Genomic DNA, 25,008 nt, shown 5'->3' on the forward strand with positions numbered 1-25,008 from the left:
CACATGTAGATCATGAGGCATAGTTGATTGACTCAGGTGCATCCTTTCACTTCACTCCCCATAGAGAGTGGTTCTGCAAGTATGAGAAATACGATGGTGGTGATGTTTTCTTAGGGGACGATAGGAAGGCTAGAATCATTGGTTGTGGAAAAGTAAAGTTGAAGTTGCAAGGTGGAAGGGTTAGAACACTTCCGGGTGTTCTGCGTATTCCTCCATTGGCCAGAAATCTGATTTCTGTAAGTAAGCTAGATGTGTAGTTGTAAAAATAGTGTTCGAGAAGGATACCTACAAAATGTTTTGGGGAGCACTGGTATTGATGCGAGGAGTTCGAAATGGAACTCTGTACAAGCTACAAGGTAGCACTATTATTGATGGGTGCAACAGTTCTGTGGTTCCTAAAAGTGGAGTAGAAAATCTAGTGGTCTCTGGAGAGAAGACCATGTTGTGACATCAAAGGCTTGGACATATTGGAGAGAAGGGCCTTTGAATACTTCATGGTAAAGGTATGGTAGAAGGTATGAGTAATAGCTCTCTGGATTTTGATTTCCGTGAAAATTGTGTATATGGGAAGCAGAATCAGGCGAGTTTCCCCTCTGATAGTAAGAGGGCGAAACAGATATTAGAACTTGTGCACAGTGATGTGTTTGGACCTGTGAAGGTTCCATCATTGGGTAAGTCTGTGTACTATGTATCATTTATAGATGACTTTTCAAGGAATACATGGATATATTTCCTTAAGAAGAAATTTGAAGCTTTTGACAGATTAAAGAATTTAAGGCTCTCATGGAAAATCAGACAGAGAAGAAGACAAAGGTGCTGAGGAAAGCTAATGGTGGAGAGTTTTGAAGCAAGGAATTTGAAGTATTTTGTAAGAAGTGTGGTATAGCACAACAGAAGACTACTCCATATACACCTTAGCAAAATGGAGTTGTAGAAAGAATGAATAAGACATTGATGGAAAGGGCAAGAAGCATGCTCAGTGGTGTCGGGTTAGGATAGGAATTCTGGGTAGAGGTGGTGGATACTGCACATTACCTGGTCAATAGGTCACCTTCATTAGCATTGGAGGATAAGACTCCACAAGAGGTGATAAGGAGCTCAGGACCAAGTGTCGTAAAATGGTCAAAGATGAAAGTGCTCAGAACTAGTTTGAAGCTAAACGACTGGATAGAGCTCATCCTCCTGATTCTGGCACCATGAACGGTTCAAAAAACGGTCGCCGTATGAGAAAGTTATGCCAAAAACAAAATCGCCCAATAACCCTTAATTTTTGAATATTTAAAAAAAAAATATTCCGTAGAAAATTCTTTGGAATATTCTGTTTTTGGCAACCAATGATAGGCAGCCACGTGGCAATCCCAGAGGCCTCCACGTGGTCTAGAGTGACGTCAGCATATATGGGCGCATATTATAAAATTTGGTGGCAACCATGTGATTTGATCACACAACCTTGAGGTTGCTAACCCAATGTTTTACCGTCATACCACAGTGGCGGATCTTGAGTGGTTAGCGGCAGAAATTATATATGAAGTTTAAACGTGGTTTGAGCGGGGCCCTAAGGGGGCCAACCCCTAATGTCCAGCCCCCATTCCATATGCCCTTACGCCCAAAACCGTGGGCCTAAACCCTTAACCACCAGTGCAAAATCCAATGCAAACCACTAGCCTGATTTTTCCGGTCACATGCGGGATTTACTGGCCCTTAACTGACAGTCAAGTTGGCAGATTTTTTGCGGAGCACTCCAAAAATGGCGGAATTTCCAAATTTAGCGGGGTTATTTGGCAGTTAGCCAGTTTTAACTAGAGTTTTTCTAGGGGCAGATTGGAGAAACTTTAATGAGCGATAACTTTGGCTAGGAAAGTCCTTTTTGGAAGAATTTTTTTTTGATTTTGGGTATCTTCGACCTTCTGAAGCCATTTTCATAGGTTTCACAGCCATCTGAGGTTATTTTCAAGTGTTTTAGCTTCGTGGAAGTTCTAGGAGCCACTAGGGCCAAATCAGTTTGGGAGCTGCATTGGGAATTATGCAGCCATTGAATGTGGAACAAAGGTCATTCCTGAAGGTTTTTAGCATTCTGAAACTATTTCTACAACTCATTTTTCCTGTTGAGTCATTCTTCTCACTGTTTAGCTTCAGGGAAGCTTTCAGGGCCACCGGGGCCATTTCAGTGCTTGCGCTGTTTGGGGCCGTGTTCATCCATTTTTGGTGATTCAAAAGCTTATGTCTACTATTTTCGACCTTCTCAGTCTAATGGCAGAGGTTTCAGAACCAATTGAGGTCATCTTCACCTTGAAATTCTCCATTCAAGTTTAAAGGGCCACCAAGGCCAATTGGGGAAAGTACTGTATAAGGTACAATTTCACTGTTTAGTGTTTGGGAAAGAGCATGTTTAGCTAATTCCTATCTTCTGATTCTATATTTACAGTCAGATCTATCTTTCAAGACACTCATATTCTTGTATTAGCCTTTGTAGCATTTTTAATACAAGAGGACAAGCCTAGTTTGAGAGGTTTGGTCCAGCAGATGTAGCCCAGAGGGGGTGAACTGCTTTATCATTTTGATGTCTTTATTTGCTGAAGATGATATGCTAAACAAAACTGATATAAAGTGTTAAACAGAAAATATACATAACTTGCATACACACATAATCACCTATTCAACTACAGAAAGTTATTCGTCTTATTCCGCAAGACATTAGACTTCAAGAATGTGTATGTCAAAGACTTCTAAATGTTTATTTCATTATTTCTTTAGGCAGAGCCTGTAGAGGGCCAGGTAGCCTCTGGAACTCATCCTCTCTTTAGAGGTGACATGTCCGGTGAATGCCCCTACAGTCTATATCTGTATAAGAAATAAGAAGTTTTCAAATTTTCAGAGGTCACTTGGAGTGTATAGATCACATTTGAAATTATGGGAAATGGATACCTTGCACCCTTAAACAAGTACATTCCATTTTCAGATCAAGAGGTATGGACTGGTAAGAAACCCTCCCTTTCACATCTGAGGGTATTTAGATGTGATGCATATGTACATGTTCTAAAGGAGAAATGAAACAAGTTGGATAATAAATCTGAAAAGTGCATCTTTATTGGGTATAAGGATGGTTTAAAGGGTTATAAGCTTTGGAACCCAGTCACACGAAAGGTTGTGTACAACCGAGATGTGGTGTTCAGAGAGGTAAAAGATGTTATTAAACATGAAGTCCAACCAAAGGACCCTGAGAAGATAGAGTTTGAGCTTAAGGAGGAAGAATTAGACTCTACAACAAAAGAGGAATCAAAAGATGAAGAGCCACAATCTCCGAGTGTGAGAAGATCAGTTTGAGAAAGAAGGCAGCCAGAAAGGTATAGTCCATCTACTTTCTATTCAAATTTTTCTTTATCAATTACTCACGATGATCGCAAAACTGTGAAGGAAGCAGTAGATTCAGAGGATGGCAAACTCTGGAAAGAGGCCATGGTTGATGAAATGGCATCTTTGCACAAAAATGAGGCTTGGGATCTGGTGGAGTTGCTGGCTGGAAGGAAACCCATTAGCAGCAAATGGGTGTTCAAGAAGAAGACAAATGCAGAAGAAAAGGTGGAGAAATACAAAGCTCGATTGGTAGCAAAAGGTTATTCCCAGGTGCTGGGAATTGATTTTGGTGATATTTTTCCTCCTGTTGCCAAGGTAACTTCTATTAGATTACTTTTATCTGTTGCTGCTACTTTTGATTTTGAGGTAGAACAGATGGATTTGAAGACAAAATTTCTTCATGGGGATCTGGAAGAGGAAATATACATGAAGCAACCTGAAGGCTTTGCGGTGAAGGGTAAGAAAAAACTCGTATGCAAGTTAAAGAAGTCTTTGTATGGGTTAAAACAGTCACCAAGGATGTGGTATCAGAAATTTGATACATTTATACGGGGACTTGGATTCACTAGAATCAAAGCAGATAACTATGTGTATTTTAAATTAATTGGTGACCGTGTTATTTATCTGGTCTTGTATGTGGATGATATGTTGCTGGTTGGAAATGACAAAGAAATTATCTAGGATTTGAAGACCCAATTGCCCTCCAAATTCAACATGAAAGATCTTGGTGCTGCAAACTATATTTTGGGCATGGAAAGTAAAATAGATTGAGCAAAGAGGAAGCTCTGGTTAAACCAGAGGAAGTATCTCGAGACAATACTGCAGAGGTTTAATATGTAGGATAGTAAATTGGTGAAGGTTCTTATTCCTGTAGGTGTGAGGTTATCTGCTAAACAGTGTCCCAAGACACATTAAGAGGAAGAGGACATGTCCCGTGTTCCATACGCAAGTGCAGTCGGTAGCCTGATGTATGCAATGGTCTATAGTAGACCAGACATTGCACATGCAGTGGGAGCGTTGAGCAAGTTTATGTCAAAACCAGGGAAGGAGCACTGGACAACAGTGAAGCAGGTTTTCAGGTATTTGTGTGGCACTAGTGCTTATGGTTTGTGCTACCAAGGAAGATTAGGATTGGACAGAATGTTGGATATTAGTGGCTTTGCTGATGCAGACTGAGCTGGAGATTTGGATCAGAGAAGATCTACAATTGGGTGTGTGTTTAACCTATTTGGAGGTGCAGTCAGTTGGATGAGTAAGAAACAATCTATAGTGGCACTATCAACTACAGAGGTAGAATACATGGTAACCACTCATGCAAGCAAGGAAGAAGTTTGGTTGTAGAGATTGTGTTCAAGTATGGGGTTAGTATAGGGAGCTATAAGGATAGACTGTGACAGCAAAGTGCAATTTTCTTGGCAAAGAACCCCGCATATCATTCAAAGATAAAGCACATTGATGTTTAGTATCACTTTGTGAGGGATATGATAGAAGACAAAAAGGTGTTGCTGGTAAAGTTGGACACTTTGAAGAATACTGCAGATGCATTGAAAAAATCTGTGAGCTCTGAGAAGTTCTCTTGGTGTAGAGAGACAATGGGCATTTTAGGGCTGGAAAAGTGACTAAGCTCTCTTGTGGCCCCTTGTGGAAAGATAAGAAGAAGTGGGAGAATGTTGGCTTGTGTTATATTCTTTCCACGACTAGCCCACGTAGTTAACTGGGGGGTTAGAGGGGGGGCAGAGTCCCCCTTCATTGTGCTGATTGTGTAGCGTGGGAGGTCACAGGGGGTTTGAGGCGTACCCACCTATGGTTTTGTGCATGATTTTAACACATGTTTTTGGTCGCGATGGTTTTTCGGTCCATGGTATTGGACACATGATTTTCGGTCCATGGTATTGGATGCTTCGACATGTATAAATATGTATTATAGCATTGAAAGTAATATAATTAAAAATCAAGTTGGTAGTCCTGGTTTTGGGATCCAGGGGAAAATCTCTGTGTCTATGTGTTTTATGTGTTATGCTCTCGCATTGTTTATTTTCTGTGTTTTAAAATTCGTACGCAGGTAATTTCTCTACGGGCTTAAAATCTACAAATTAGGCCTCATTTTCAAGAAAATTATGCAGAAACATCTCATCCTGAAGATCCAGGACAAGACACACAAATTAACCTAATGGGGATAAATGATGAGGACACTGTTTTCCTGACCCAAGATGAGTAGGAACTGCATATGCTGCAGCAATTACAAATCCAGTCGGGAGAATCATTTGATTACAAACAGGGATATGATTCTACCATTTTTGAAGTAAATAAACGGTATAATCTAAGAAGCAGAAAGAATACTGAGGTCCCAGACCAAACCAAGAAAATAGTGGAAATTCAACCTAAGAAAATAAAAGAAGCCCCTGTTTCAAAGATCCTCCAAATTCTCCCTAAGCAGAACCCAAATCCTTCTTGCCCCGCCATTGTAGATATAACCTCTAATCAACCATTTGTTGATCCACCATCTGCTTCAATTCCACCTAAGGAACCAGTGGACAAAACTCAAAACACCAAATCTGAAAATCCACATAAGGAGATGCCCAATAAAGGAAAAGAAGACAAGTCTACTCAGATCCCTGCTTCAAAAATCCAAAACCTTCAAATATAAAAAATTTCCTTGCCATTCAATCTAGGAGGAGAGATAGCAAAACAGAACAGATCAAGAATGAAACTTACGAGTCACAGATAAACCGAACCTTAAACATTGCCGAAAATTAGGATTCTTTTAATTTGTTTGATGACAAACGAGAACTCATATTTGGTCCAGATGTTAATGGCAAACTATTAGAAGGAGGAGTTCCACCTTTTTACATTAGCCTTAGTATCCACAACAAAATTCTACACAATGAAATGTTGAATTCTGGGACCTCTCACAACTTAATGCCCAAATCAATAATGGAGAAATTAAACCTAGATATTACAAGGCCTTATAAAGACTTATTCTCATTTGACTCCAATCAAGTAAAGTGTCTAGGTTTGATTAAAGACTTGTGTTACTTTAGTCCAATATCCTGCCAAAAGCATCTTTATGGATATTGTAGTTGTTGACATCCCACCAAAGTATGGCATGTTGTTATCCAGATCATGGGGAACCAAGCTTCAGGGAATCCTTACAACTAGATATGTCATATGCAACAATCTCTATTTTTGGACAATCTAAGAAACTATACCAAGAAACCCTAATGAAATATATGGTAAGTAGCCAAGATCGACCTCAAAACTTTCCCATCTACTCCATACACTCAGACATTGATTCCTTTATCTTGTATAATGCTGATTAAATACAAGAAGAAATTTCAGATAGTACTAATACAGAACCAGAAGAAATTGCAGTTTCTACACAAAATGAAACTAACCAAACTACAAAACTTTTCAATGAAAAAGATGGTCAAATTGATGTGAGTGATGAAAAGTTTGTTCCACCAGATAGTGAAAATTACGAGCATGAGATATTATGGCATTTAGAATTTGATGGGTCAATGAATAAGTTAGGAGCAAGAACAGGAGTGTGGATATATAATTTGGAGAATAATCACTCAGAAGGCCATGCATATAGATTGAATTTCAAATGTACTAATAATATCGCAGAGTATGAAGCATTAATTTTAGGTCTTAAGTTAGCTAGGAATCTAGGAGCTAAAATAGTTTCTGTCATGGGAGACTCTGAACTAATTATAAAACAAATTGATGTTGTATATATGACAAAGGACCCTAGATTAAGTTGTTATAGGGGAACTATTGTAGAAATACTTAACACTTTCCTAGAACGAAAGCTTGCAGTAATCCCTAGAAAACACAATATGAAATGCCATAGTTTAGCAATGTTTTCCAGCACCTGCAAATTACCCTTCCAACCTAACCATCAGTACACTATTGAAGTTAGGCACAGACCTAAAATTCCAAATAATTTGAAGAATTGGCAAATATTTTCTAATGATAAACAGATAAATAAATTTTTACTTGCAGAAGAAGAGTTTGTAAATAACAATATAGATACTGATACATCCATATATCCTAACTCTAAGGATGAGATATAAATAAAAGAGATAGCAGGTGATGAACTAGATAGAGTCAACCCAACTAAATTTACTAAATCAGATGTAGATAACTTAGAGAAAATCGAGATTGATGAAATAACCAGTGAAGAAACCAAAGTAATTAATCTCAAGGATAACTTCTTACCAAAGGGATTAACCCCTCTAGAAGATTTATTTGATTCAAATGATGTTCCTAGGAAACCTAAAATGGAACCATTAAGGTCTGATATAGAGGAATGTAATATAGGCACCAATGAAAATCCTAAACTAATCAAACTTTCAAAATCATTACCTCCCACTAAAAAAGTAAAATACATTGAGTTGTTGAAAGAATTTCAGGATGTCTTTGCTGGAGTTATGAAGACCTCAAATCCTATGACACCAACATCATCCAACACACAATTCCCATTAAGGAAAATCAAAAACCTTTCAAAAAAAATCTTAGAAAGATCAATACTTTCTTATTACATGTAATTGAAAAAGAAATTCAGAGGATGTATGATGCCAAATAATTGCACCAATCAAATTTTCTGATTGGGTATCAGACTTGGTGGCAACTAGAAAGAAAACTGGTGAGATCAGACTCTGTGTCGATCTCAGAAACCTCAACAATGTGTCATTAAAAGAAAATTACCCTCTCCACAAAATGGACCACATTTTACAAAGGGTAGTTGGATCAACCAGAATCTCATTGTTGGATGGGTTTTCTGGTTACAATCAAATCTTGGTTCATCTAGATGACCAACCCAAAACTGCCATTACTACTCCTTGGTACACATTTATGTATGTGAAAATGCGTTTTGGGCTAATGAGTGCAGGAGCCACTTTTCAGAGGGCTATGGATATAGCCTTTGCAAAAGAAATTCATGATTTCCTTGTGAAATATCTAGATGATATTACTATATTTTCAAAATCTAACAATCAACATTTGGATCATCGAAGACAAGTTTTTATTAAATGTAGGAAATTCGGAATCTCCTTGAACCCCAAAAAGTCTTTGTTTGGGTTAGAAGAAGGAAAGTTGTTAGGTCACATAATTTCAAAAGATGGTATACGAATAGACCCTGCGAGAATAGAAGCCATCTTGCAAATACAACACCCAAGGAACATTAGAGAGTTACAAGATTTTTTAGGAAAAATTAATTTTCTTAGAAGATTTATATCTAATCTGGCAGAATTGATTAGATCATTAAACAATATGTTGAAAAATATTCAACCATAAAATGGACGGTTGAGGCTAAACAATCCTTTGAAGACATTAAACTAGCCTTAACTAAAACACCTGTGTTAATCAATCCAAAATTTGAAAGAGATTTCATCTTGTTTTCCTTTGCTTCTGAGCACACAATAGCTGCAGTTCTATTGCAGAAAAATGACCAGGGCTATGAACAACCTATTGCTTTATTTAGCAAAGCCCTGAGAGATGCCCCCTTGAAATACAATATAATGGAAAAACAAGCATTGGCTTTAGTCAAAGCCATTAAGGACTTCAGGGTATACATCTTATATTCTCATATAGTAGTCTATGTTCCAAATTATGTAGTTAAAGACATCCTAACTCAAAATGGTCCTGATGGAAAAAGGGGAAAGTGGATTGGTACTATTTTAGAGTATGATATCGAAATCAAACCTACTAATTTAATCAAGGGCCAAGGTTTAGCCAAGCTCATGGCTGAATCAAACTGTCAGGCCTTGGATATAAACTTTATTGCAGTAATAGATAATAAAGAGGAGATGGCAACTCCACTAATCAGCTAGGCCTTTATTGAATCACCTTGGTATGCTGATATTATTTTTGTTTTACAGAACTTACAAGCTCCTCCCGAATTATCTAGGACTAAAAGAAGGTTTTTAAAGATGAAATCCTTGAAATTTTGTATATTAGACAATGCATTGTTTTGGAGAGATCATGAAGGTATTCTTCTTAATTTCTTATTAAAATATGAATCCAATAGAGTTTTACAAGAGTTTCATGCAAGTGACTGTGGGGCACACCTTTACTAGAAGACCACTACAGATAAAATCCTTAGAGCTGGTTTCTACTAGCCTACCTTATTTTCTGATGTAAAAAATTATGTAACCTCCTATCACAAATGTCAAATTTTTGAGGGAAAGAAAAAGCTTTTACCTTTATCCCTCAAGCTAATCTTTGCTGAAATACCTTTTCAACAATGGGGTTTAGATTTCATTGGTGAAATTCACCCACCCTCCTCTACCCAGCGCAAATGGATCCTCACCGCCACAGACTACACAAAATGGATAGAGGATATACCTTCAAGGCAAGCCACAGACATTGTTATCATAACCTTCCTTGAAACCAATATTCTATCAAGATTTGGATGTCCAATTAAGGTCATTATTGATAATGTAGCAGCCTTTAAATCCAAAAGAATGATATATTTCTGCAATAAGTATCATATCACCTTAGGCCATTCTACAGCCTGTTACCCTCAAGGAAATGGATTGGTAGAATCCTCAAATAAAAGCCTGGTAAACATCATCAAGAAGTTACTAAAAGACAATAAGAAAACTTGGAATAGAAAGCTAGCCAATGCCTTATGGGAAGACAGATTGACTACTAAGAAATCAATTGATACTTCTCCCTATAAACTAGTTTATGGTATGGAAGCTGTCTTTCCATCCTCTTTGGGAGTACTAGTAATGAATATACTTCAAGAATTGCAGGTTGAACCAAATAGTATCCAAAGAAGAATCAACCAAACTATTCATCTACAACAAACTAGAGAAGAGGTTTACATCAGGTCTCAAGTTGTGCAGGAAAGGGATAAAAAGATTTTTGATAAGAGAACCAAGGCTGAAGATTTCTACCTTGGTGACAAGGTGATCAAGTGGGATTCAAGGAGGGAAGACAAAGGTAAACATGAGAAATTTGATTTCCTATGGAAAGGTCCCTATGTCATCTATGCTTACAGAGGAAATAATGCTTTCTTTCTAAGAGAAATTGATGGTACAAAGCAGAAGGTGGGCCAATGAATGGCCGAATGCTAAAACATTACTTTGAACCTAGTTACTAATTTTCATTTCCCATGTGTACATATTCTATTTTCAAAAGTCTATTTTGGATTGGATGGTGATTTTTGAAGTTGAAGCCTAAAGAGAAGGCCCTAAGCTTTAAATATTTATTGTCATAAGTATCAACAATGCAGATGCATAGAGGAACACTTTGCGAAGTAATATCAACAACAATTCATAGGCCAATGATCTCGAAAGTTCTTGACATTTAAATACAGAATTCCATCCCCAAGTGGAGCCACTGTTAGGTTCCTATACCAATAGGAGTCATAATTTTGAATGACTAAGGTTAAGCCTTGTAATATTATACATACCATTGCTTTCTACAAATGTTTTCCATATTAAAAAATTAAAAAATGTAAAGAGGGTATGCCCTAAAACAAAAAACAAAAGGCCAATAGAATGAGTGAAAAATTCAAAGCTATGGAGAAAGACTTAACATTGGAAAAACCCCTTGGGCAAGCCAAGGAACTATTATGGGCCAATATCATTGACTCCATCAAGGATATTTGGCCATCTATTCAAGTTATTTTTGAGCAGACATAATTGATAAAGATAGCTACAGGAACTCTCCAAAAAGTGAAGGAGGAATTGGGTGACATGCCTGAGGATGCCAATAGACTCATCCACTTCCTTAACAACAAAAATAGGTATGAGCTTCATGAGCTAGATATAGAAGACAGGACTGAAACCATTATGGAAATAAGGAAGGTCCTTTCCAATAGAAGCCTAATGCTGAACTTGGAAGAAAAGTGCTAGAACATGCATGTAGCCATTGATAGATTCATGGCTAAATTTAAAATTTTGAGGGAGGAAGGATTGCCTAGTCCATTGGTCATTAATGACAAACTTATGACACAACTGGACTATGATAATAGACTCAGGTAGTTGGCTAAAGAACAATCTAGAACTTCAGAAATAAAAGCACTACCAACAGGCAAGGTTTTGTATATATTACATTTGAGAACTTGTTTTTTCTCTAAAATGAGATAAAACACTTATTCATCACCAAGCCCAATTTTTCCAAGTATATCGAGGTTGATGAGATATATAGGTGAATGATGAATGTCAAGTTACCTGATGCAGAATGGTGGGAAAAGATGACTGATTTACTGTGAGAAATTTACAGTAAAAAAGTTACTACACAGTAAAAGTAGAACAACTAGGCAAACAAATGAAAATAGGTCAGCATGGTTAAAGAGTATTAGTGTCAAAGAGTATCAGGTGAAAGATAAAAGTTAAAGAAGATTCCAACGTAAAATACCACAACAGCAAGCTAGGGACTTAAATCCAACCATAAAATCCAGAAACACCACAATAAAACGGGCAGTATAAAAATAGTTCAATAATTGTCTCTTTCTTCTTACAAGAAGATATTTGTATTTCCTAGATTAAATATCAAGTTTGTTTTGAGATATTTTGTAATAATTTTTGTATAAATACTTCATAATTTGAAGTATGTAGGATGGATTCTTATACATTTCTATAGACCTTTTTTATCAAAAGACTGTAAAGCTATTGTATCACTGACTAGACCAGTAAGCTGGATTAATGAATAAAAACAAGACATTTCACAGGATTCATGTGTAGAGCAAAGTGCAGACAAGTATTTTCTCTTGTGTTGTTATATTTCTTAAAGTTTTTCCACAATATTTAATGTATATAAAAAATCGGAATGCTATAATATGGAATGATATATCAGAATTTGCTTCATTGCACTCTACTTTAACTATTATGAATTTAAATGTTTTTTGCTGATTATCTAAGTTAAGGAATTCTTGAGTGCTCCTTAGTTTAGGTTGTCTCCTTGTAATCTATAGCAAAGGATTTTTATTGCCCTTTGTTTCTGATTATCCTATGCTTTTCATTTTAATCCCAGTCTGAGAATTCTTAATTGCTCTCTCACTTTGGTTAACACCATTTCACCCATCTGGCCCAAAGAAATACACTTTACTCTACTAGTTTGCCCTTTGAACACTCCCTTTAGTGAGTTACTTCCATATATGTTGCCCTTTTTTGACTCCATAGTCAAATGGTCCAAAGACATCATTCTTGTAGGTTTTAACCCCGTACAGAAATTACCTGCATACGAATTTTAAAACATAGAAAATAAACAATATGAGAGCGTAGCACATAAAACACATATACACAGAGATTTTCCCTTGGATCCCAAAACCGCGACCACCAGCTTGATTTTTCATTATGTTCCTTTCAATGTTACAATACATATTTATACATGCCGAAGAATCCAATACCATGGACCGAAAACCATCGTGCCCAAAACCATGTGCAAAACATCATGTACAAAACCATAGATAGGTCCGCCCAACCTAATATAGGGTCCAAAAACAAAATTTTCTGGGGTGTTTCCCCAGATCCCATAGATTTGGGTTACATGTACCCCTTAAACCACCTATGACACCCCCCCTGTCCCACTACGCAATCAACACAACAAAGAGGGGGCTCTGCCCCCATTCTAACACCCTGGTTAACTACGTGGGCTAGTTGTGGATAAAGAATATAACACAACCCAACATTCTCCCACTTGTTGTTTTCTTTCCACAGGGGATAAAAAGAGAGCTTAGTCATTTATCTATCCCTACAATGCCCATTGTTTCTCTATACCAAAAGAACTTCTCAGAGCTCATAGATTTTGTCAATGCATCTGCAGTATTCTTCAAAGTGTCTACCTTTACCAGCAACATCTTTTTGTCTTTTCTCATATCCCTCACAAAGTGATACTGAACATCAATGTGCTTTGTCTTTGAATGATATGTAGGGTTCTTTGCCAAGGAAATTACATTTTGGCTGTCACATGCTATCCTTATAGCTCCCTGTACTAACCTGTTGTGGGCCAAAAATGTTTGCCTCAACAATGGGGGATAACCACCCGGTCCGGACCTTAAAGCATCTCCTTTTTGATTTGGAGTAGTGGCTCCGACTAGTTTAACTAGGTCCAGTTACCTTTTCCATATCACTATTGGTTTACGATGTATCTTTAACTACCAATAGACAGGGCTATCAGATCACTTCTTCTTACTGATCAGGCAAGAGAATGACCCTTAAGCTGATTTGGGTTCAGCCAAGCCACAACTACAATTTTGCCTCTTTGATAGGAGGACTTAAAAGAATGTAGAACTTAATATAAATGAAAATTTATTCTATAATGCAAGAAAATGAAGCTAATCCTAATCCTATCTCAATTAGGTAGATATAGATCTAACGCAACTAAGAGCAAGATAATTAAATGATAGAGATTTAAATATGTCCGGCTTTTAATTAATATCAAGCTTACTAAGTAGTTCAATTAACTGACATTTGTGAATACCGAAACACATTCTATTGAGACCTCTTAACTGAAATAATAAACCAACAACACTCAGGGAGTAGTTCACAAAAAATTATATTCATTGTCAAATCAATAAATGAAATAATTAAACAATAATATGCATAAATAGTTCACAACACATTACTATTTAATAAATCAATTTTATAAGACAGATTTATTAGTAAATAGTTACTTAAAAATCAGAATTTAATCCATAAGAGCAAAGATACATAATAACAACATTGAGACAAATTACCCATATTGACAAAAGTGCACAAACATGAATAATATGATACATTCTTGTTATCATAAAATGAAACTAGTATTTGAAACAGTAGTGTTAGAAATACCAATTTATTGAATCCATTTCTTTGACCCTGGTCTCCAACAATCATTTACATTACTTGAACTTCTGCTTTCAAAAATAGAGCTTCAATAGTGCAAACTCTGCCCATCATACATAATTCAAGATACAAATGAAAAATCCTCAATAATCTGCTATTTTATAATATTTCCAAAGGTATTTTTTGAGAAGAAAGTTTGTTGAAGAATAAATCTTCCCAAACAATTTTTATTTGCTTAAAATTCCAATCTTTAATTGTTGGAGCATTCTCATTGACTGAGATCATTTTCGCCATATCTCTTCTATTGTTTTCCTACAAAAAGAAATCAAAATAAATTAAGATGCAACAATAAAATTATAATGACATTTCTAGAATTAAAACAAATCCAATCAAATGCAAATTAATTTGAAAAGGAAATCTGAGCTTTCTATTGATACATATGATGATTTTAATTGGCCAAGGATATTTCTGACGAATGAATCTACACTTAGAAGAGGCCTGGGAAAATGAAAATGAAGAAAATAAAACTCAGAAAATTGATTTTGTTTAAAAATTCAGAGCTTGATCTTTTGTCTGATTTTAGACCCTATAAATGAATAAATTTGTTAGTGAAACCTCCTCAAAAATGTTCTCCTTGATTTTATCTTTTCAATGAGTCGTCCTGGGCCTCATTTGGCCAAGTAAAACTCAATCTATGAGCCTCCAAAATTGATGAGTCAAATTTGACATAATTCTGAAAATTCTATTGTTAAATTAAAAAATCAATTTTTTTTAATTAAATTCTAATCCTAAATTATATTTTAATTATCTAATAATTAATTTTAATCTAACTATAAAACAAATTAACTATTTATAAACTAATTAAATAATTAATATTAATCTAATTAATAATTAATTTTAATTTAATTATATCTTATATATTAATCAACTTAATTAATTCAAAATTTAATATTTAAATATTAAATATTTAAATTAATATTAAAGTAATCTAACCAAACATATTGATTCATATGTGAATGAATCCAAGTTTGAAAATCGAATTCCAAGGATTAAAATGAGGCTTTGTATTTTCCCTTTTGTCTTTTCGCAATAGGGAGTGTATCGAGGTTTTTTAAAATTGTTTCATTGAGAACTTGCGATGCGATGGAGCGATCGTGTTATAAATTTTTATTATTTTTATATATTTTTATATTATTTTATTTGTGGTCCAAATTTAATAAAGTTGGGTTAAGTTTTAAAATGAAATTAAGTGAAATTTATTAATAGTTAGATTTTTTGTTATAAACTATAGTCATTTTTGGTATTTGATAATCTTAAAAATGAACTACAATTTGGCTTAGTTATTTAGAGAAAAATTAAAAAATTAATAAAGATTCAACTAAAGACTAATATTTACAATAAATGCATTTTTTTAACTCAGACGACACAATTGATTAAACTTCAAAGGAGTATCATTTAAAAACTAGTTGACCAAATGAGGTAAAACAAGTATCAATGGAAAGCTTATAAAAAATCAATCAAAACAAGAATCTAAAGAAAATGAAAAATTAAGAAAATTGTAGGATAATAAAAGTCCTAAAAGGCGTTTAGCTAAAAACTTTGTAAAAAGGGTCCCCATTGTTTGAAGTAAACAAGTCAATAATGAGGGGGTTGTGTTTTAATACAACAATGGCGACGCATGGAAGAAGAACCAATTATATTTGTTTGATATGAATGATATTTTCCTAGAATCAAAGTAAAAATAATTAAAGAAAAGAGAATTATTTTTGAAATGTTTGACTAGGTTCATTAGTCTGAATAAAAGCAAGAATCATCTTACGGTAAGTTTTCTTAAAATTAGTCACAAATTAAAATATTTCAAAACTTTATATCAGTCCTTAATTAGTTGTAGAGATAAAGCAGGGGCCACTTTACAACTTAGCTTTTAAAATATATTCATTTTTCACTGGTAGAGCCACTGCTACCAACAAACATCTATAGTCTCAACAGGGTTACCTTTTAATCATCAATGATTCAAAATCCCATTTATTTAAGAATTATTGACCTAGAGATAAACCCATTTATATATGTTTATATTTTTTGTATTTGTTTTTTTATTTTTCAGCTCTTAAAAGCCATTGTCATGGTTTGGTAACCAGATAGTTGACAATGCCATTGACTGGTTATAATTGGACTGAACAAGATGGCTCGTGATGAGACACCTTGTCTTATAATTGTTTGCAATCATAAGCCATTACCCTCGTTCGTTTAGCAGTGTTTGTAATGTCAGCTTATTTTTCCTCTATGATCATGGTAAGCAGGCTCATTATGAGACCTCTTATCTTTTAAGATTAAATATATTTTTGGAATACGCTCTAAAAATAAAGACTTTTTTGGAAAGGGAGAAGGGAGAATTATTGATTCCTTAAGAGTTAAGAATGACAATTTCAGAGTTAAATGTGCTTTGTTGTAAAGTGTCTTTACTTGGTTAAAAATAATTTTTCTTGACTGATAATAGAATTTTGAAAGATCTTAATAAAATATTGAAATGTCAAAATAATTACAATTTTGACGACAATGAAATTTCTCAGATTTTATGATACTTTGTCAACTTCTCTTGTTTTGTAATCTCTTCCCTAAGTATGTCTACCTTTATAATAAGAAAAATAAACTTTATTAAGAGATTTAAGAAAAATCCAATGGTTGACTATTAATCATTCTTTTTCTGCATATGCCGACCATTGTTAGGTAACAAAAAGGCCTTTCATATAAATTATGACAGAGTCACCAAAATCAGAACTAAAAAATAAAAATAAAAATGAAATAAAAAATTCCTAATTTGAAAAAGAAATCAACAAACAAAAATACAAAATGAAAAAAATGTAAGAGCAGAAAGGAAAATCCAAGTTTTGAAAAATAAACTCTAACAAAAATGTTTATATCAATGTCTCAACAAAATTAAGTAAAAGAAAATAATCATGTAATCATTCATTCTTATGTCAAGATTCAAATAAATTATACCTTGTAGGGTTGTAAGTGTTTTAGGCTTTAGATAGCAATGATGATTAAATTCAACCACAATGAAAAATTTCTGTCTAATGTCAATCTTCTTGTTTTAAAGCAACATCTTAATCATTTTATAATAAAATGAATGCTTAAAGAAACAAACTAAAGGTTTAGAAACTTCCTAGTGTAGTTGTTTCAACGAGGATTATCGCTGCTTCTTGAAATAAAACCAGGAAAAGAGTATAGGACTTCAAAATATGATCTGGTGGAGGATTGAAAGCTTTTATGAAGAGCTGCAAAACAGATTTATATATCAACAGAATTTAAAAACAAAACTGAAACTAAAGTAACGAAATGGAAATTAATGAAAGTGGGTACATGAATCTTACCATTGGATAATTGCATTTGATCTTACCTAAGAGGTATCAATTTCTCCAATACTAACTGACTTCTTCTTTTAGTTAACATTAAACATGAAGAAGTCAAACTAACCAAAATCTTATAACCCAAAATCATTATTTATTTTATTTAAACTAAAGCAAGCAGTAAAATATAAAAAATGGAATGCTTTGTGTTCAAGGGAATCGAAATTAAAACAAATGCATCAGAAATGAGAATGAAAATATGTAGTGATGAATGTTCTCAAAATATTATAAGTTTCATATAAACTCCATGTTTTTTTATAAATTGTCTAGAATTAAGACCAAATCCAAGATAATGAAATTTAAATGTGAAGCTAGAGAGGTCTTGAATTTCATATTACTTATGGAATTATATATTCAAAACTGAAATATATGAAAAATAGAAATGATTTAAATATGCTGCAAATTTGTTATCAATTTCTTTAGTACCATAGTGGTTACCCAAGATTGCTTTAAAATATTTCATACAACACAACGCCTTATCGGATGATTCACATTGCATATTTCTTCATCATGCTTAAAGTTCAATCTGCAAAATTTCACCTTTGTTGATATGCCATATATCAATTAAATGTTAATGGCATAGAAGCATGCATTGGATTCTATCGCATCAGAAAATCTTAAGATAAGGTTTCATTTTAATTTTGCGATGCGATATATTTGTTGCAATGACAAATTTGCGATATGAGAACATGCGATGAGAATATATGCAATGAGATGGAGCAATCACAATATTGAAGAATTGTTATATCAAGGATCAATGAATAGTCACATTGTGCTTTGTACTTTGCACATCGCATATCGTACATCGCACATTGCACATCGTAGATTCAGAATTGCGATATGAGCATAAATAAAAATGTGAAAAAGTGATTGCAATATCAACATATTGGAATATTGGAAAATAGTCATGTCGGAAATGCCAATATGATTCTTGTGATAGCGAGAATGTGATGGATGACGTGGCCCTTAGGTGGGAACGGCTTTGGATCTCAAAAGAAATCGGCGATCGGGAAACTTAAATACAAGATGTAATATTTTTGATACGTCGATATGCGATGAAGAATGGACCCGATAAATTTATTATGAAAATTTTAATATCATATTGGCTTCAGGCCATTGGTACTTTTAAACTTATGACCCTACCATTTTTTTTAACATAATCGGTTACTTTTGTATTATAAAAACTTAGAAGCATAATTCTAGTACATAGATATCGGAGGTTTGGGCGAAGAGGATCAAAACCGGGTGCGCAGACCCATTTTCCTCGATTCTGCCTCTATGATGACTGAAATTGAAGAGAAAACGGCTATATTGCCTAACAAAAGCACCACCTAACCAACAGAACTTACAGACCATAATTTTTAAGGAAGTTTTTGGGTAACCGAATCATCAGGGATGGGATCTCTCCTGGCACTAGCTTTAGTAGAGGCCTCAGCTTGATAGCTCTGGGAAAGGGCTCTGATCTGCTCTATGGCTTCTTCCATATGGCTGCACCTTCCTTTCAGATTTTCAATCTCTTCCTTCTGCTTCTCCAGTTTCTTCCGCTTTGATCGACTATCAGCTTCATAATCGTCCTTCAGATCCTTAAAATGCTTAACAAATCTGTTAATCATGATTGTGTGAGTTTTGCACATGGTGCACTCATTGTTGAAGAGCCTGTCTATTGGATTGATTGCTGGCTCCTGAGCGTTCGGCTGGTCTTGTTGATCCGCCATGTTGCTGTAATGGTTGAGAGAGTCTGAAAAATGAGAAGAGAGGTGGAAGTCGGGGAGAAGAGGAATATCGGGAAGAGATGCGATATTACAGAGGAGGTGGAGCAGAGATGGAGGGAGCGAAAGACGCTGGGGATGGAGATGGATGTGCAGCGAGGTAATACCAGGGGCTCTGCAACGATCGAAGAGCAAATAGTCAGCTATAAATAAAACGACAGAGCATAAACCAACAGTTACCAGAAGTGAAGGGCGAAGCTCTAGATCCCGATGAGATTTGGAGACTTCAGAATGGTGCCATCGCTTGATGAGATCACAGTGGAGATGCCTTGCAATGCCACAGACTGTGGAGTTACTGAGGACCAAAGTGCAATATATAGAAACAGAGAGGTTCCGCAGATGCTTGAACCGGTTCTGAGAGGATCTGTTCTTGGGAGGGGAGAGATCCTCTGAAATGATTTGGATGCGGTCGAGGAGCATGCGGAGGGGATGGGCACGATCACGCATCCTGAGAATGACTGCGCTGATCAGGAGATGATTCATGATGAGACAGTACTTAATGATATGAGCCGGATCCTGAGGGCGATTTATTCTCCTTTGGTACCAGGTTGGACAGTCGAGGTGATTTGAGGGTGAGAAGGAAGATTTGGGGAAGGACCAGATACGGGGGAGATGATACCTGAGGTGACTGATGTTCTGGGGTGAGGGGATGGGGAAGGCCTGCTTAGGGTATATCTTTTTCATAAACTGTATCATTCTCCCTGACCTGGCCTGTTTGTCTGCCTGTAGCTTTATTCGCTTGTTCATCTGCCTCCATGTTGTTTCCTCTTAGAATGTGCTTGAAGGTGACTCCGCTGAGACTCCTGATGTTTTCCATTATCCTACCTTTGATGCTGTTTAAAGCCATTTGCTTGAAATCTTTCCCTGAGGTCATGGCCGCTATGATGATAGCAGAATCGCCCATGATAAGAAGATTTTGGAGGCCAAGTTTTCTGGCGATAGTGGTCCCCAGGAGGAGGCTGTATGCCTCTGCCTTATTATTTGACATGGAGCCTAATCCCCATTCGAATGAAACAATGGTTTTTCCTTGAGAGTCTCTAATGATTCCACCAGCTCCAGCTTGGCCCGGGTTATTCTTAGATGCCCCATCGAATTGGAGGGTGGGTCTCCTTTGTTTTTGTATCCAATTTTTGACTTCTTCCTTGGTCCCTCTCAACTTCCAGTCCAAGTTTCCTCTTCCTGTGTTTACATTTTTTTGAGTTCTTGTTTCATAATTGAATTTGCTCATCCACTCTTTTACACTTGCATCTGTCAATTCCAAGTCTGCCTGGGTTATACCATTTGCTTCAATGGTCTCTGAAATGAGTGCGATCGTTTTAGCCAGGGTGCTAGAGATACTTGGCTTCTTGTTATTGAATGTGCATTTGTTTCTTGCTATCCAAATCTGCCAGCAGAGATTTGAGGGGATACTGTTCCACATCCTTTTAGCTAGGTTTTTGCTTTTGTTGGATTGGGGGAAGCTTTTTTCCCAATTTTTCTGAAGGAGAGTGATCTGGTTGGGGAGATCACCAATGATTAGAGGGCTGGTGATGAGTTTCCAGCAAGATCTAGCAAAGGGGCATTCTATAAAAAGATGGTTGCTACTTTCCTCCGCCTCCCTGCACATGCAGCAGATTGAGGGGCCATGAATGCCCTTCTTCCTGAGGTTTTCCGCAGTAAGGATTTTGCCATGCAGAAGGGTCCAATTGAAAAGCTTCACCTTTGGCAGACATTCAGTTCTCCAAGCTGCTTTATGAAATGGCCAGTTGTTAATTGCTGAGGCATTTTGGAGTGCTTTGTAGCCCTCTTTGACCGTGTAGCTGCCCCCATTAGGGTCCCAAACAAACTTGTCATCTGACATTCTGTTTGTGGGGGCTGAGCCTATGAGTGAAGTCTTAAAATCGACCCAGAGGTTCTTGAGATCATTGGGGAGAGAGAAAGATCTCCAGCCTATCCAGCAGTTCTGATCCCAGAGAGAGATATCATAAAGAGTTTTGAGATTTGCCTCTGTCATCCACCGTTGCAGGGGCCTGAATTTAGGGAGCATTTCCCTAGCCTCCGAGCCCATAATTCTGTCCTCCCATATGCTGATATCTCTGCCATTGCCCGGAGCTCTTGAGATACAGGATTTGAATTGGGGGAGAGTCTTTTTGATCAGCTTCCAAACAGGTGTACACTGTCTGTCAATGATGGTTTCTGAGAGGATATTGTTGTTGGTCCCATTCAGATATTTCCTCTTGATGACCTCTGTCCACCAGGCTCCTCTCTCATTGAGAATTCTCCAGGTCAATTTGTAGCCCATAGCCATGTTTGCAAGTCTTGGTATTCTAATTCCGAGCCCTCCTTTTTCTAAGGGAAGAATGACCTTGTCCCACTTTACCAAGCTGAACTTTTTAGTGTCTTGCTTTCCTCCTTGCCACAGAAAGCTTCTAATAATCAGCTCCATGTGCTTGTGGATGCTTGCCGGGGCGAGGGTAGTGGCAAATTGATAGATTGGAAGGGCTGAAAGGATGGCCTTGATGAGAATTGTTCTGCCCGCCAAGTTAAGCCAATACACACCCCAGCTCTGAAGCTTCCCTCTCAATTTCTCAATTAGCTTAACCCAAATCTCAGTTTTGATTGTTTCCTTGGCTAATGGTAGCCCCAAGTACATAAAATGGGACCAGTTCCCTTGGGCAGGGATTTCCATGATTATGGAGATTCTCTGGGTTATGTATCTTGGGACATTCCAGGTGTAGATCATGCACTTGTTGTTGTTAAGTTTACCTCCAGAGGCTTGGAGAAAGAGGTCCAGTGTTTTCTTGAACCTCCGGGCCATGAGGCTTGAGGCACCTCCGATTAACAGAGTATCATCTGCAAAAAGGGAGTGATTAATCCCCTTGGTTCCTCGGACTATATCTACCCCTGTTATTTCCTTTAACTTGCGCTTGTTCTCCAGATGCAAGCTTAGTGTTTCAGCCATGATAATGTAGAGAAATGGGGATAGCGGGCATCCTTGCCTCAAGCCTCTTGAACTTTTGAAGGCAATGCATGGCCTACCATTGATGAGGGGAGCTGTCCAGTTGAAGGAAATGCATTCCATGACCCTGCTGATGAAGAACTCAGAGATGCCAAAATTCTTTAGAACTGTCTGTAGGAATGAATGGTTAACCCGGTCAAAGGCGTTCGCCATGTCAAGCTTGATGATCATGCCCCTTTCCTTTCTAGATATGCTGCTATGGATTGCCTCCTGAATTATAATGACATTGTCCGTTATATGTCTCCTAGGGACGAAGCCTCCTTGGTTCTCGGAGATGAGGGAAGGGAGGATTTTTTTAAGCCTGTTTGCCAAGATCTTAGTGATGATTTTGTAGGAGACATTGCACAAAGATATAGGGCGGAATCTATCAAAAGTTTGAGGATTGGGGTCTTTAGGGATAAGAGCTAGATGGGAGGATTTGATGCTGCTGCCCATTTTGCATTTAGTGAAGAAGTTTTTTGCCATTCTGATATAATCCTTCTTGATAGTTTCCCAATGTGTTCTGTAAAAGGCCACTGTGAAACCATCAGGGCCTGGAGCCTTGTCCAAGGGCATGCTGTGAATTGACCATTCTATCTCCTCCGTCGTGATCTCCTTGTCTAAATCTGCATTTTGGGCTTCAGTGATCTTGTTCTCAATTATATTGAGGAAATCCGGGTTTTCCAAGTAATGAGGATCAGCTGTTAAAAGAGTTTGAAAATGACGGGACGCTGCTTCCTTAATTTCCACTTGTTCTGTTAGGACTCTTCCCTCCACTGTTATTCTTTCAATATTGTTCCCTGCTCGCCTTAGTTTGAGGCTGTTATGAAAAAAAGAGGTATTTTTATCTCCTGATTCGAGCCAAAGGCATCGTGATCTCTGCCTTTGCTCTTCCTCTTCCATTCGGTTCTGTTTGTACAGCTCCTTATACATTTCATTTTCTTTCATTTGGTCTTCTTCTGTGTCTTGGCCTCTTTCCTTTTCTTGGTTCCACTGTGCTAGTTTCATTTGGAGGTCGGTTTTTTTTTCCCTTCCTCTATTGCGTATTTTCTTGCCCATTGTTTGATGGCTGTCCGGAGGAGCTTGAGCTTGGTTTCCCAGATATAGTGAGGGGAGCCCGAGATTTCTATTGCCCAGTGCTCCTTTACCAAATTTCTGAAATCTTCGCTGCTGTCCCATGCTCTGTTATACTTAAAGGGAATCGGTCCCATATTTTCCCCTTTGACCAAATGCAATGCCACTGGTTTATGGTCTGATATATAGCCTTGTATAATTGTGCTTTGGATCCTTGAGAAATTAGCCACGATTCTTTCTTGAGCCAAGATACGGTCCAACCTCTCTTTTATGTTATTTTTGCCTGTTCTCTTATTTGACCATGTGAAACGCCCATTTTGTGGTGGGATGTCAACAAGACTGTGAGCTTGTATGATTTTTTCTAATGCATCTCTTGAGGGGTCTGCAAAGAAATTCCCTCCCATCTTCTCTTCCGCATTCCTTATTAAATTCAAATCTCCTCCCAGGAAGATGTTCCTTCCCTGGGCAGTCATTAGATCTGAGGTGATTGACTCCCAGCAAGAGGCTTTTTCTCTGAAGTGGGGGGGGGCGTAGACATTATATATTGTGTATTCTTCTGTCATGGTTATGTTTTGCATATCTAGTCTTATCCACCATCTATTCTGCCTGCGGTCTTTGAGTTTCCATTTGTTTTTGTCCCAAATTGTTCCTATTCCTCCTGAGGCACCTGCTGCGCTCAGTGCTATTCCTTCATAACTTCTGCTTCTTTTCATGCTGGTTTGAAATTCCTGTTCAGTGATTTTGGTCTCCTGGAGTAGGAGAAAGTCTGGATGTTCTGATTTAAGAAGGTCTCGGACTGAATTAGCTTTTAGGGAGGAGCCCATCCCCCTACAATTCCAAGAGACCAAAATCATCATTTACTTTGTTTGTTGTAGGCCCCGCATTTCTCTTTCATCTTCTCTCCACTTCCTTTGGTCTTATCTAGATATGTATCCATTGGCTGTTGGGTCCCTGTGGCCATTTCTTTTGCAGCATTCTCATCCCTTATCTCCTTGTTTGATTTCCTTCCAACTTTTCTGGGAGGGTCAGTGGATGTGGTGTTTTCCTTCGACTTGTTCCTAGTTAGGATTCTTTCAACAGTTGGGGGAGGAGAGGTCTGGGGGGGAGAGGGAGGAGTTGCCTTGGGGCCTCTCGGGGAAGGGGGAGGGGATGGGGGATCCTCTGCAGACAGAGATTCGAAAGGATTGGAGGAAATGGGGAAGGAAGGGCCAGAACCAGAGGGTTGGGAGGGGGGGATGGGGGTTTCAGAGGGGGGCTTTGTGGATGCTCCTGGAGGGGGGTTTGATTTTTTCTTCTTGACTATTTCCCATGCTTCTTCAGGAGCTTCAACATTGTTATCAGAATCTATTGATTTAGATTTACTACATCTATTAGCAAAGTGCCCATATTCGTGACATACCTTGCACTTGAAAGGCAGCTGCTCGTAGTCCACTTGCTGTATGTGAGTCCACTGGTCGACTTTAAGTTTGATTGCTTCCGGTAACCCTTTCCCCAGATCAACTTCTACACATATCCGTGCACATGCGTGCATGTTCTCCCTTGGTTCCGATCTATCGATATATTTCCCAACAGCGTTCCCAATGGCTTTCACCGATTCATCTCCCCAGCAGTGGAGAGGCAGATGGGGAAGGCGAACCCAAACA

At 37.2% G+C, this 25,008-nt stretch overlaps 1 protein-coding gene across 1 annotated transcript; it reads right to left on the reverse strand.

The window, feature by feature from the left end:
* Positions 1–19,978: 19,978 nt before the first annotated feature.
* Positions 19,979–23,470, reverse strand: LOC149183007 (uncharacterized). The gene has a single exon (XM_089414771.1). It carries the CDS (start codon positions 23,468–23,470, stop codon positions 19,979–19,981), a length of 3,492 nt encoding a protein of 1,163 aa, XP_089270897.1.
* Between the last annotated feature and the right edge of the window lie 1,538 nt (positions 23,471–25,008).

Source organism: Pinus tabuliformis, chromosome 3_2 (genome assembly GCF_031772625.1).
Source record: "Pinus tabuliformis cultivar Carrire ecotype Pingquan chromosome 3_2, CPIR1, whole genome shotgun sequence".
NCBI classification, from domain to species: domain Eukaryota; kingdom Viridiplantae; phylum Streptophyta; class Pinopsida; order Pinales; family Pinaceae; genus Pinus; species Pinus tabuliformis.